Source organism: Acipenser ruthenus, chromosome 20 (assembly GCF_902713425.1).
Source record: "Acipenser ruthenus chromosome 20, fAciRut3.2 maternal haplotype, whole genome shotgun sequence".
NCBI classification, from domain to species: Eukaryota; Metazoa; Chordata; class Actinopteri; order Acipenseriformes; family Acipenseridae; genus Acipenser; species Acipenser ruthenus.
Window position 1 is genome coordinate 6,590,813 of NC_081208.1, and position 15,533 is coordinate 6,606,345.

At 39.9% G+C, this 15,533-nt stretch overlaps 1 protein-coding gene across 7 annotated transcripts in view; it reads left to right on the plus strand.

Moving 5' to 3' along the window:
* The window catches only part of LOC117425576 (eukaryotic translation initiation factor 4 gamma 3-like), a 66,142-nt gene that overhangs the window by 12,724 nt on the left and 37,885 nt on the right, over nt 1-15,533 (plus strand). For 5 of the 7 annotated variants that reach the window (XM_058993338.1, XM_058993340.1, XM_058993341.1 and 2 more), the window contains exons 2-5: nt 4,264-4,363; nt 8,246-8,413; nt 12,299-12,388; nt 13,975-14,007. In XM_058993338.1, the coding sequence (XP_058849321.1) occupies nt 4,264-4,363; nt 8,246-8,413; nt 12,299-12,388; nt 13,975-14,007 (391 nt within the window). The remainder of the gene's footprint in view (nt 1-4,263; nt 4,364-8,245; nt 8,414-12,298; nt 12,389-13,974; nt 14,008-15,533) is intronic. The other 2 variants (XM_034904405.2, XM_058993342.1) reach the window with 2 other exon arrangements.

The window sequence follows — 15,533 nt, forward strand, 5'->3', positions numbered from 1 at the left end:
AAAGCTAAAGGAAGTTTTCAGTGTATCAGAATCTGGGGGGATATATAGAGGGTGTATGTCTGTTTTTTGTCTGTATGTTTAACATGCATTTGTACATGTGCAGTATCTAAAGAACAGTGAGGTGTGATACAATAGAACTTGTTAAAGAGAGGAGGGAATATCTGGGGATATAAAGAGGTAGTCTGTGTGTCATACAGCCATCCAACCTAGATCTTTACGTGTGCATATGGTGGATGTAGGCCATGGCAATCTATTTTTTCATGTTACTGATAGCTCTAATTTTGTATTGGTAACCGTGTCAGGATATGTACATTTGTATTTTGTTTTATTGCTTTTGCAGCAGATGTACAGTAGGAACAAGGGACAGCTGCCTGGAGACACAGGTGCTGAAAATACAGTAATTGTTGATGCGTAAATTATGGTGCTGGACCTCCCAGACCACACGCAGAGAGATTAGCTAGTGTGGACCGCTCAGCTGCTCCTTGCTATACCTGTTTTTCTTTAGTGCATTGTCAACATTACTGTCAGTCTGGCACAGACTTGAAGTCCTTTTTTTTTCTTTTTTTGTACTTGTTAAATTGATGTCCCTGTTGTGATGGCCATCAAAACATCTCAATCCATGTACAGAACAGTACACTCAACCATGAAACATAAGAAGCTATACTTCCATTTAAATAACAGAAAAATAACTTCAGATCATTAGAAAATAAACATTTTAAAACATTAAGGAAGGGATCTGTCGGGTTAATACTGGAGCTCAATTTTGACACCTTATTCGGGTGAAATCCAATCAATCCATCTGAGGAATCGGGCTTTATCGGTGTAATCAATTGGCATCATAGCCCATTGAATGGAAAAGCAAGGGCTAGACGCGAATTATACAGTTCGGTGTTGAACGTCTTACCATTCAACTGAAGAGCAAGTTCTGCAGTCGAGAGGAAAGTACGGGTCTAATGCTGATGTCAATGTTATTAACTCATCAGCCGCCAGGAGGAGATTTATTACATCAGTAAAAACCAGGAACCCTGCCTATAATAAATAGATGAAGCGCCAAACCCTCCATACAAAAGTACATTACGTTACCTCAACTTGTTCAAGAAAGAGAAATCTACAGGTACACAATGTAATTGGGCTGTGAATGAATAATAACACCAGCATAAATAACACATAGATGACTCCAGAAGCCCCCAGGTTTTGGGTCTTTGTTTTCTTCTTGCACAGTGTATAGTTATTGTAAGACTCAGCTGTTTGTATTGAGGGAATGGGGGGGGGGGGTTGGGCTTTACCAGATAACAAAGCTGTGATTGTCGTGCCCAAGGCTGCGGGTGACAGTCAAGATTCTGCTCCACCAGCCGCCGCAATAGGAGAAGCGTCTCCACAGCTTTGCATTCAGACAAGGTTCCTTTTTCACCTCCATTAGCCACAGAGGATGCTTGTCAGAGAGAGGGAAACCTCAAAACTGTACATTATTGTTTCTGTAGGGGAAGTTGGAAGAGGAGATTTGTCCTGGTGGGGTGATTACAGAGAGAGAGCTCGAATGTTGCACAATGATAAGCACTCTGGGACGAGTGGAGCTGAGGAGGACTGACAGGATTTGAGCATGGCTTCTAGTGGTCTAAGCTGAGGTACTGGGAAGCAGTGTGGCCTAGTGGTTGGAGCTAAGGGACTAGGGGGGCAGTTTGGCCTTGTGGTTAGAGTTAGGAATTAGGAGGCAGTATGGTGGTGATTAGCTGAGGGACTGGGAGGCAGTGTAGCCCAGTGATAAGGGCTGAGAGACTAGGAGGTAGTGTGCCCTAGTGGTTAGAGATGAAGGACTGGGAGGCAATGTGGCCTAGTGGTTAGAGCTGACGAACTGGAGCCAGTGAGGCCTCAGAGTTGGACACTAACGCTCGCCCCTTTTCCCGGGGGGGGGGGGGGGGGGGAGCAAAACAAGCACAGCGTTAACCTTAAATGATCCCAAGAAGGCTGTATAAAAAACATTCCTCCCCAAATTGAATGACACCATCCATGAAGGAGCTGTACAGGACATTGAGGTGCATTATGATGATGCAACTAATGAAATCAGATGTGATATCTATTTGAATGATCTACAGCTTCATTGATGCTGTCTAGATCATAAAAGTAGACCAAGTGACAAGCCTCGTGTTTGAGTCCTTTTAGAGTGTTTAGCAATCTGTACAGAGCGTGCTGCGTTAAAGTGAATGCTGGAGGTGTTGGTGGGTGATGTTGTATTGATGCTTGTTTCTGGACAGACCTCTGTGTGAAACAGTATTATAGGTCAGGGGGTTACGTGAGTGTGATGTGTCCTGGTGCTGGGTGTATGTAACCAGACTGACTGGATTGCTATGCGGGACCACAGCCTGCTTGCTGATGTGCTTTGCTTTGGTAAGGTACTGTATTTGTATAATATAAATGTTATAAATGTTGCCCTTGTTATTTTCTACCACGTTTGAGCAGTACATCTTAGAACTGGAAAACATTTTGATTAAGAAGTCTCTTTGGATGTCTCAGAAGACTTCTCATCGAAACACATTTCTCTTAGTATTAATTTTAATGAGTTATGCGTGATCGGGGGCTGGCAGTGTTAAGTCGTAGCAGCACCCAGTCCAGTATTTCAGAATTACCTTTGTTTAACAATATTATTGAGTGACTTGGTGGTAGAAATAAAATCTTCTCTGAGCACATGAGTGTTAGCATAGACACCGGAGTAGGTCATTAACTGAAGCCATAAAGTTCATGACATCTCTAGTTGGCAGAGTCTAGTTGCAAGTAAACACATGCTCTATGTCAAGGTATAAAACCATCAAGCCATCTCCAATCAGTTTTTATGCTACCTAGCCAGGGCAAGAACCAGTACATTTTTATTACAACCAAAGACTGTTAGAAACTACAAACACACTCTAAACAATGGCTAGCATTTACCAGCTAATTATTATACAAAGTAGCAACCAATAGTTGCAACTCCTTTACACACTTGTTTTCAGGCTAAATATCATAAGAATCTCCAATTGCATGATTGCATTTGCCCATTTACTGCTGCTTTTAACAGTGCTAGCATTACACGAGGTATACCTAAAATAACATTGTAGTTGGTTTTACTTGAAAGCAGATTGTAGCAGTGACTGCTGTGCTGTAATTGTAGTTGCAAGTGGCTGCTGTTTTTTAAGTTTTTTGTTTTGTTGCTGTTCAAGGCTCCTGCCGCAAGCCCAGACAGGGACTGCACCTCCAGTCTGCCTTACTGAAACAGCGACTGGGATGAAAGGGAGACCATCCGTTTCCTTTAACTCACATGACTTCTCTCTGGCACCACACTGATTTTAGTGGCACGTTTAGTTCAGGGGCATTAAAGTTCATAATGCTGTAGCATGCTCTGTTTACGATACTTACAATTTTAAAGCTGTGTGAGTTTTGTAGTTAAAGTTTTGCATCTGTTTTGTATTACAGTCTTGAATTATCTGCAAAACATAAACCTGTTCAACAATACATTCCACTGTGGAACATGCAGAGCCACTGACAGCTTGCCATTGTAGTTCACAGTTAGCTTCCCTCTTCAGGGAATGTAAAATAATTGATAATACACCCCCTACTGGAGTCCTCATTCAATCCTAGCCCCTAACTCCTGGTGTAGGTAGCCAGGTTCCCAGTATCCCTGTTGCTCTATATTGTTCATGGTGCCCTGGGCAGGGATCAGATTGACTGCTTTCGGATTCCAGCAACACCGTCATAACAGCTTAGTTTATTAGTTGGATTTGTAAGCCTGATCTTAGGGGAAACCCTGATTAGGAGAGATTTGTGGACAGCAGCATTCCTTGGCCGACTGTGGAACAGTAAACTGTGCTCATTTAAACCTATCAAACTAGTCCCCTTATTGAAAATGAAATAACACTTAGAATCTCTAGCCCAGTCCTTCCTATAAATGTTGATGAGGGAATGTACTGTAGTATACATTTTAGTGCAAGTTAGGATTTGGGATTTATTTTTTATTACTTCTTTCATTGTATGTGTATATTGGGGGGAATATAGTGGAGAGACTGGGAAAACTGCTGAGATACTTTAACATTTTAATTTAATGATTATGCCAAATGGTACCAGAACAGGGTCATAATATATCATGAAAATGCTTAATAATATAACCTGAAAAATAAAAGGACCTTTTTATATTACAATGTTTGAAAGTGCATTGCTTTAACCTTGTTTAGATTGCTGCTCCAGCTGCAGTACCACCATCTTCAGATGTTTTGCCTTAAATTGACGCTTTGCCAGAGTTTTCCTTAATGTGTCGCGCTTCAGGATCCCCAGAGGTCAACAAACACTTGAAGATCGGATCTTCCCTACGCAGGCCACAGTAGCTGCTGTGTTCGGTGTAAGTGTTTGCCTATATCTTATTTAATAAATATACAGAATATCTTACCGACTGCTGTATGATACAAGCTGATATCGACTCAGAGAGGTCAGAGTGAGTACCTACCAGTGCGCTTGCTGGTGATCTGGGTTAAAATGGCTGAGCTATATTTATAATAAGTACTTTAATAAGAATAATTAAACGGTATAGCTAATCTAAGAGTGTAAGATGTCATTTCCATCTATACAAATCTAATACAAGCCACCTGACACACAATATGATGCAAATAAATTTCAGATGGCTGTATCGCAACAATATCAGGGTCTAGTATGTATAGTATAGAAGATATTGTACACCAGGATGATCAAATCTGGGGTAAGTGTTTCGAAAATGCATCCATTAACTTCAGAATACTAAATCAAAACTTCTCATACAGCACTTGCCAACATTCTGAGAACAAAGTACTGGACACTATGGAGCTGCATTGTTTTATTAGAATCTTATCTTTTGATTAAAAACTGCCTGCATGTCATTTTCCCAGCAAGTGGTGTATTCACTCATCTCTCAGCAATACATATAATACTGCAGATGTAGCTCTTTTGAGTGCTTTACCATGATTTGAAACAGTACCGGATGTGGGTAAGGTACTGTAAAGAAGAAAAACATCCAGTGCCTTCATCTGTTGTTCATCTTGGAAAATGCCAATACCCGTGCATCATCAAAAGGGTTCAGTAAATATCTTTACTGCCGGCATGTTCATCCTTGTTCAAAGGGTTATCCTTCATGTCGTAACCCTCTTTACAAATCCACCCTGGCGTGGAGACGGCCTTTTTAAGTAAATAAGCATGTTTATTTCTGTAACAAACAAACAAAAATATATTGTGCATTAACTATGTACTGTTCTGTGATCATTCTCTGACCCATGGTTGCTACCTCCCTAACAAGTTTCACTGATCTGTGAAACGTGTCAAGTGAAGTGATTTTCATACCACCAGGATTCCCAGGAGTAAGCCTTGATCCCCATTGCTGGGCTACTATATTGCCCTAATAGAGCTTGAATGTGAGCCAGTTTCGGTGTGAAGTACCATTCTGTAATTGCTTTCCAGTAATTTGTTTTATTTGTTGCAGAGGATCTAAATACCGGCAACCTTTTCATCATTCAAATAAGATCTTCCATTGTAACAGAGAGAGAGATGCACTACAGGACTGTTTGGTTTTCACAGCCATGGTACACAAAGAGACCTAGTTTAATTACTGTAGCTATCTTTTCTGCTGCCCATAGTGGAAGCACAGTGCTAGGGTTTTAATAAACCTGTTCTACTGCTTTGACTTTTTTCAGGGAGGTGGATCTGTTACAACCTCCACATGTTTGCTGCATCTTGTCAGGCGTTCATTAACACGCTTTGCACAAGTGTGCTTTGTTGCATCAGTTTTGCAGGGCTGTTAGATTTGTTAATTGATTAACGTATTTATTTTACATTTGCATCTCATTTTCACAGGTTTCCTGGAGGACAGCGTTCCACTCATACATTTATTTTTGTGACAGTCCTTAGCCATAGCAGTTAATTAAACTAGCTTAGAAAATGGTAACAGACAGCAAACTGTACAGCATGTTTATTTTTGGTGAGGTTTTACAGCAGTTGTGTTTGCTACACTGGCAGGTTATTTAATCTTAAACACAATATTAAGGCTTTAACAAACAATAGAGAAAGCATAATTATGTATTATTACCATTTACTTATTTTGTAAATGTACAGGTTAACTTCATATCTTAACTACCTTTTTATTGATAATCAAATTTGAGAAGTGATTTGGTCCTTGATATACAGATGTGCTCAAATTTGTTGGTACCCCTCCACAAAAAAACGAAGAATGCACAATTTTCTCTGAAATAACTTGAAACTGACAAAAGTAATTGGCATCCACCATTGTTTATTCCATATTTAATAGAAATCAGACTTTGCTTTTGATTTTTTATTCAACATAATATTGTAAATAAGAAAACAAATGAAAATGGCATGGACAAAAATGATGGGACCGCTAACCTAATATTTTGTTGCACAACCTTTAGAGGCAATCACTGCAATCAAACGTTTTCTGTAGCTCTCAATGAGACTTCTGCACCTGTTAACAGGTAGTTTGGCCCACTCTTCCTGAGCAAACTGCTCCAGCTGTCTCAGTTTTGATGGGTGCCTTCTCCAGACTGCAAGTTTCAGCTCTTTCCATTGATGTTCGATAGGATTCAGATCAGGACTCATAGAAGGCCACTTCAGAATAGTCCAATGTTTTGTTCTTATCCATTCTTGGGTGCTTTTAGCTGTGTGTTTTGGGTCATTATCCTGTTGGAGGACCCATGACCTGCGACTGAGACAGAGCTTTCTGACACTGGGCAGTACGTTTCGCTCCAGAATGCCTTGATAGTCTTGAGATTTGATTGTGCCCTGCATAGATTCAAGGCACCCTGTGCCAGGCGCAGCAAAGCAGCCCCAAAACATAACCGAGCCTCCTCCATGTTTCACTGTAGGTATAGTGTTCTTTTCTTTGGAAGCTTCATTTTTTCGTCTGTGAACATAGAGCTGATGTGACTTGCCAAAAAGCTCCAGTTTTGACTCATCTGTCCAAAGGACATTCTCCCAGAAGGATTGTGGCTTGTCAATATGCATTTTAGCAAATTCCAGTCTGGCTTTTTTATGTTTTTCTTTCAAAAGTGGAGTCCTCCTGGGTCTTCTTCCATGGAGCCCACTTTCGCTCAAAAAGCGACAGATGGTGCGATCAGAAACTGACGTACCTTCACCTTGGAGTTCAGCTTGTATCTCTTTGGCAGTTATCCTTGGTTCTTTTTCTACCATTCGCACTATCCTTCTGTTCAATCTGGGGTCGATTTTCCTCTTGCGGCCGCGCCCAGGGAGGTTGGCTACAGTTCCATGGACCTTAAACTTCTTAATAATATTTGCAACTGTTGTCACAGGAACATCAAGCTGCTTGGAGGTGGTCTTGTAGCCTTTACCTTTACCATGCTTGTCTATTATTTTCTTTCTGATCTCCTCAGACAACTCTCTCCTTTGCTTTCTCTGGTCCATGTTCAGTGTGGTGCACACAATGATACCAAACAGCACAGTGACTACTTTTCTCCATTTAAATAGGCTGAATGACTGATTACAAGATTGGAGACATGTGTGATACTAATTAAAGAAACGAATTAGTTTGAAATATCACTATAATCCAATTATTTATTCTCTTTTCTAAGGGGTACCAACAAATGTGTCCAGGCCATTTTAGAATATCTTTGTAGAATAAGCAATAATTCATCTCTTTTCACAGCTGCTTTGCTTTATTCTATGACATACCAAAGGCATGCAAGTATACATGATAAAATAGCTTTTAATTTCATCACTTTTCAGGAGGAATGAATCATTATTTCAATGAGCTGTAAGGGTACCAACAAATTTGAGCACGTCTGTATAAGACAACTCCAAATGATTCACATATAATCCCCTAAACCATGCATGAATCTGACCTGAGCAACCACCCCCTGATAGAAATGAAGAGCTGTCGAAACAACAGAAGGGACTCCAGAAATGAAGAGAGATTAACCGTCTAATCCAGGGGAAGCTGGGTCACATACACCCAGTATCTGCAATTAGTCCTAGCTGTGTAAACTGCTAAAGGCACAGTTTATTGGAGAGTCGGGGCTTAAATTTAACATGATGATTAAGAAGAAATGATGCACTACACATAGCTATGTGAGAACACTCCTAAAATAATATCCTAATATTTATCATATCTCATACTACATGCAAAACTGAAGAGGAAGAATTCTTTACTGTATGTAGCACTAGGCTGACCTTTCTCAGGGAACAGTTTTCATCACTGTCTGTGTGTGTATCTCTCTGTGTGGTTCAGGTACCCAGGCAGCCTGCACCTCCGTACGCAGCACACGAACTCAACAAGGGACACCCTAGTCTAGCGGCTACCCCCTCAGGCCACACCTCCACTCCAGGACTCTCTCAGGTATCAGTATCCACAGCACACCTATATCGCTGCATTAAGGGCTGGGAGTCAGTCGGAGGGGTGAGTGCGTTCGTGTGTCACTCTGATTTTCCTGTGTGTTGTTGTGTGTGTGTGTGTGTGTGTGTGTGTGTGTTGGTCTGCGTTTAACTCCTCACTGTCGGTCTATAGATGTATCACTAGCTATACTTGTTATATTCTTTTCCTCCATGCTTATAAAACCCTTACTGCTTTCTGTATAGTGGTTTGCTCAATTGATTGGGTCAAGTAATTCTGTAAAATTAAGGAAAACAAAGTTTGACTGTTTAGTTATGGATGAGAAATTTGATTGTTATATTTGGGGGGTAATAGTGACGGTTTGTATGGCAGTTTGTGTTTTAAAAGTGTACATAAAACTATTTTGTAATGTTTTTGAATGGGTTACAGAAATGACCATGTACCAGCAATCGGGTCCATTCTGTAGGGTTGGGCAATAATTGATTTTAATTGTCATCTAAAAATGATCATTATTATCTTAGCTGTGTGTTTTAACTCTCAGCAATTGTTTCTTCCTAGTCAGTAATTCTTCCTCTCTCGCAGTCTTTTTTCTGCTTTTTGATTCTTGGCTTTTCTTTAAAAACAAACATGCAAACAAATACAAAAAAACATACCACTGTTCCTTCCCACAATAGAGGCCAGTTTGATTACGTGGCACCACTTTGTTAATGCTCATATGTTGACCATAGGAAGAGAGAGGGACAAAACATCTTGATAGCACTGGCTCTGATCCTTTACAGCTGACTGTTAGAATTGTTCATAGTCATGTTTCATTCCAATAAATAATCAAGAGTAAACAAATGATTTGTAATATCCCAAAAAACAACTATTGTCCCAAGCCTATAGTACCATACTAAATATTGTATTAACTGGTTGAAAATATATATATATATATATATATATATATATATATATATATATATATATATATATAATATACAGTACTGTGCAAAAGTTTTAGGCAGGTGTGAAAAAATGCTGTAAAGTAAGAATGCTTTCAAAAATAGACATGTTAATAGATTATATTTATCAGTTAACTAAATGCAAAGTGAGTGAACAGAAGAAAAATCCAAATCAAATCCATATTTGGTGTGACCACCCTTTGCCTTCAAAACGGCATCAATTCTTCTAGGTACACTTGCACAAAGTCAGGGATTTTGTAGGCATATAGACAGGTGTATGATTAAACAATTATACCAAACAGGTGCTAATGATCATCAATCAATATGTAGGTTGAAACACAATCATTAACTGAAACAGAAACAGCTGTGTAGGAGGAATAAAACTGGGTGAGGAACAGCCAAACTCAGCTAACAAGGTGAGGTTGCTGAAGACAGTTTACTGTCAAAAGTCATACACCATGGCAAGACTGAGCACAGCAACAAGACACCAGGTAGTTATACTGCATCAGCAAGGTCTCTCCCAGGCAGAAATTTCAAGGCAGACAGGGGTTTCCAGATGTGCTGTCCAAGCTCTTTTGAAGAAGCACAAAGAAACGGGCAACGTTGAGGACCGTAGACGCAGTGGTCGGCCAAGGAAACTTACTGCAGCAGATGAAAGACACATCATGCTTACTTCCCTTCGCAATCGGAAGATGTCCAGCAGTGCCATCAGCTCAGAATTGGCAGAAAACAGTGAGACCCTGGTACACCCATCTACTGTCCGGAGAAGTCTGGTCAGAAGTGGCCTTCATGGAAGACTTGCGGCCAAAAAGCCATACCTCCAACGTGGAAACAAGGCCAAGCGACTCAACTATGCACGAAAACACAGGAACTGGGGTGCAGAAAAATGGCAGCAGGTGCTCTGGACTGACGAGTCAAAATTTGAAATATTTGGCTGTAGCAGAAGGCAGATTGTTTGCCGAAGGGCTGGAGAGCGGTACACGAATGAGTGTCTGCAGGCAACAGTGAAGCATGGTGGAGGTTGCTTGCAAGTTTGGGGCTGCATTTCTGCAAATGAAGTTGGGGATTTGGTCAGAATTAATGGTCTCCTCAATGCTGAGAAGTACAGGCAGATACTTATCCATCATGCAATACCATCAGGGAGGCATCTGATTGGCCCCAAATTTATTCTGCAGCATGACAACGACCCCAAACATACAGCAAAAGTCATTAAGAACTATCTTCAGCGTAAAGAAGGAGTCCTGGAAGTGATGGTATGGCCCCCACAGAGCCCTGATCTCAACATCATCGAGTCTGTCTGGGATTACATGAAGTGAGAGAAGCAACTGAGGCTGCCTAAATCCACAGAAGAACTGTGGTTAGTTCTCCAAGATGTCTGGGCCAACCTACCTGCCAAGTTCCTTCAAAAACTGTGTGCAAGTGTACCTAGAAGAATTGATGCTGTTTTGAAGGCAAAGGGTGGTCACACCAAATATTGATTTGATGTAGATGCAATGTAGATTGCATTTTGTTAATTGATAAATATAAACTATTAACATGTCTATTTTTGAAAACATTCTTACTTTACAGCATTTTTTCACACCTGCCTAAAACTTTTGCACAGTACTATATATATATATATATATATATATATATATATATATATATATATATATATATATATATATATATATATATAATTCTCCCTTTCAGTTGTTTTGCTGTTTGATAGTTTTGTTTTGTACAAGCGCTTGAGTCAAGTCATGATAAATGAAGTCTGGGAAACAAAACGATCAATCGCAAAACAATAAGGGACTGGTGCTGCTTCTGAGAAGCAATGGCTGTTACAGCTCTAAACCCCTTTCCCTTCATGGTTGCCTGGATCTCTTCCAGCAATTAATCATCTTCAGAATCTGATCAAGAGAAGATTTAGCAGTAGGCTGAACCTATTCTGTGTCTGTTTGCAATAGTTTGCTTGGTTAGTGGCTCTTATGTTGATGACTGCATATTTTTTTGATGAGTGAACGTCATGTCACTTTCCACTGAATCTCCCTATTTACACTCCCTGGGTACTTTTAATAGGACCTATACCTAATACTAGGAGCATCTCATCAACATGACTGGCCCTGTTACTGTTGCACCTGTTTGTCGTGCCCCACTATCATGCCCCCTTCAAGTTCTGCTAGATCTTTGCCTTTCTCCATTTCTGGCAGAATGTTTGCAGTGGTGCTGCTCCTACAGGTTTATAGTGCTGCATGGATCACCTGCCACATCACATGATCAACCTTGTTTGCATGTTTAGTTCAAGGCAATGCCTAATCTCAGCGACAGGTCCTGATGAAGTGGGGCAGACAGTGTGTGTGTGTGTCTAATATATATAAATTTTAGTTTCAATACTGTTTTGTGTTTTGTCTGAGCATGTATGTGTGTGTTTATCATTGTTGGTCTCTTTTGAATGTATTTTCATCTGTCTCTCAATGTGTGAGTGTGTGTTTTTCTTTCTATAATTGACCATTAAATGAAAGTCTTGAGGGTGACTCAGCTGTTCTGCAGCACGTTTGATCTGATTAAAGGGCTCAACTTTCCACGCCAGAGCCAGCAGAGGAGCAGCATAGCCGCCTATGTCAGCCTCAGCAACTGTACCTAGCTATAAATAGTCCCTCCCGGTATCACTGCTCCTCAAACTGCTCTCGCAGCCTGAGGAAGCAAAACCTAAATGATCTCACCACTTGGCACCCAATCTAGATAGAAGGCTACAGTCCTTACTGAGCCCAGAAGAAAAAGCTTTCGACTTCCGTAAACTTTTGAAACAGTCGCCATGGCAATAAACATAGTGAACTCATTAGCATTACAGCACAACCCAGCTTAGGGCCTCATTCTTGTCAGATGAGGGCCGGGAGTGATTGCTGAATGTGCCTGAGCTTGGAGAATAAACTGTATTTGAGAATAAACCTGTGATGAAGAGGTGAACTTGTAACAGTGTCGTGTTAAACCCATCCTCTCCCTCCTGTCTCTCTTTCTCACTCTTCAGTCTCCGTACACCTCTGGGCAGAATGCAGCAGCCGCTCCTCCTGTTTACCTTCCCCAGCAGCCAATGAATGCACAACCACAGAGCCGCCCGGTAAGTAACCGCAGAGACTGTCCGCTTCAGGGCGGTGTGTCTCTGGGCCTTTCCACACCATTAGGGCTTTATGCTTTTTGCGGGGGAACAGTAATCGAAAACCTGTTGGACAGAAGAGCTGTTAGTGTTTTACTTAAACTGGTGCCTGTGTACAGGTTTAGCATAGGGCCAGTAATACACTCATATGTACATTATTTTTCATTAAGACACAAACTATTTAGCGGTAATTGGTTATTCTAAGGAAAAATGCTGAAAGACTTGACATTTGTTTAAAACTTGTCAGGTTTTTATCAAAATAATAATGAAAATTAAACCAACGTTGGTGCTTCAGTTGTACACAAACCCTCACTAAACAAACACCTACAAAAAAGGGTTCCATTGAGGAATAAATTACAATGATTTTTTTGTAGTTACAGTAATGCTAATATGTTACTGTCGTTTATTTAGATATGTTTTATTATTAGAGATGTATAATCTATCAATGTATCATGTGTATGTTATATCCATACTTACAGTTTTGTTTTGTATACTAAAACATAACTGAAAACAATAGTATGAAAAAGATCAGTTTATGAAACATGTAGTGATCAGATAGGCAGGGATTAAAAGAAGAAGCCGGCTCATACAATCTAGATAACCTGCATTACTCAACATAATGGTATGTGTGGGTCATGCTGGTCACTGTGCTGTAGCTTGCTGAAATGTGTTACTAAAATGATTAGGAGCCAGGCCTGTTCTCTGAAGTGGTAAACAGCTTGTTTGTTGTTTTGCTCTGTGAATGTTTGGCTGTCCCAGTAAGTGATCCATGAAAGGCCTGTAGCCTCAGATGGGACCTGGTTGGATAACATCTGTAAAGTATTTTACTGGCATCATAATTGAGTGACAGAAGAAAAAAAAAAAACATGCTATTGCAAATCTATGAATTCTGGAAAAAACGTAATGTGGAATATGGAGATAACTGGTGCATACTAGCTGGGATATTTCAATACCGTACTGCAACTTCCTTACAAGTAAACCTTTTAGTCTGGTATTTTTATTTCCCAGTTATATTAAGAGCAGTGGAAATCAGTTGTTGTAAGAGTGGAGTGTGATAACAGAAGTGATGTCATCAGGAGCTTGTCGCCTTGGTGACTCGTTGTATTCTGGCCCGGAAATTTCAATGTGGTTATAATAAGCGCAGGGTGACATTAAGAGCAGCGATGTTAAGCAAGTTAATAAGCCTACTGTGGTTATACAGCGAAGTACAGTGCAGTGCTTCCCTTGTTATTTCACGATTCAGTGATTCACAAATGTATATAATTCTATGTATATTTCATGAACTACTTTAAAAATATATATATTTTGATATATACCACTCGAAATCCGTGGATTAAGTCTTGGTTGTCGTCATAAACTCGTGTTAGTGAAGTCGCAGCACCCCATGAATTATGGAGTATGTTTAGGCAACAAGAGGATGCTGATGCTTGCTGTACAGATTCATAAGCAGCACAAGCCATGTTCTTGGCAGATCTTCACTATTATGTCTGTGTATTGTATCTTTCTAATTTTTTATTTTTTTTTTGCTTTGTCTCTGAATTATCTTCCAGTTTGCAGCGGGACCTCGTCCTGCCCACCATCAGGTAACGTTAATTAACCCCTTCATTTCCATCACGCAGATTGTATTTCATGGCCAGGGCCTGAAAACCACACATACTAGTAGCTTTTGCTGTGTAGAGTTGCTTAAAACCCTTTACTGCATAGAGCACTGAAAAAAGGACGCATCATTCTAGTCGCTGTTTTACACTTAATATTGTGTTTCTGTTTTGATAATGGTATATACCAACACCCTTCCAAAATGTGAGCTGTTTACAGGGCAACTCGCTCCACCTATTTCGCAAATTATGTTCAAAGGGATATCTCAATATTTTGGTATTTAGAAAAAATCATGCAGTAAAGGGTTTTAAAGTTTACAACCTTTTGGAAAATTAATATAATCTACTGCCTGTGCACACACATAACTTGCTTGTGTATACATACGGGATGGAAATAAGCCTCCCAGTGCTACAGGCTGTTCTTTGTGGTTTTAGGTGTGACAATACCATTGTCATAAGAAAAAAAACAAGGTATATCGTGTAGAATGTGGTTTCTATTTCAATTTTGAATCTGATTGTTTTGGGGCTTTGCACATCCTTTGGGGTTTAATTTAGCCTCATGGTTAATCAGATCTGTTGCAATCATTAGAATTGGTTTTCATCCTATTTTTTTTTTGCATAGCAGTTTAAGCCATTCCAGGTTTTGTAAATAGCTGTGGTGGTTCAATCTGCCATTCACACACAAACACAATGCATAATTAACATATGCTCTGTAACCCCCCAAAATAGCTTTACCGTAGTTTTATTTAATACTGAGTGTAATTTGATGTGAATGGCAATGATTGGGTTTTAAAAATATGATTTCTTATTCATTCCTCTGCCAAGCCTGTAAAAAACACTACTAATGAGCCTGTTAGATCAGTCGGTTAGAGACAGAGGGGAATATTTTTACTGCTGAAGCTGTTCACTAGGGCTGAGGGGGGCTGAAGTCTTAATGCAAGTGTATACTGTTTGTAATGCGAGTCACAGGTGTGTTCTTGTACGTTATTAGGCTTGCCACCTTCATGATCACAACAAACACATGTTAATATCCTAAAAACGCTCAAGCTAATGCATAAAGCAGGATAAGAAACTCCTGGCTTTTATAACTACCCTTAGTAAAGTATATTATTTACACAATCGGGGAGCAGGAGTTTGGAAAATCAGACCCCCAATCAAATAGCGTATTCATCATGTATAGCTGCATGAAAAACTCCTAATAGTAAACCGACAGAACAGGTGAGACTTTTTAATTATGCTAGTTATACATTCAATCATTTCAGAGTAGATTTAGTATGCTCAAATTCTTGGCACGTTGTCACTCCATATATATACCTAAACAAAGGGAGTCCTGGGTTCAGGACTAGTGTGGTTTCTAACCCTTATAAAGACCAAACTATCGGTTGGTTTGGCTTACTTAACCGTAAATGTAGATTCACTTATTTGAGTCTTTTTTAATGTACAGTATGCAAAAATCTTCTTATAAAACTAAAAAGGACCCTTTTAGACCCTCTGAACTGGAAATGTTGATCTGA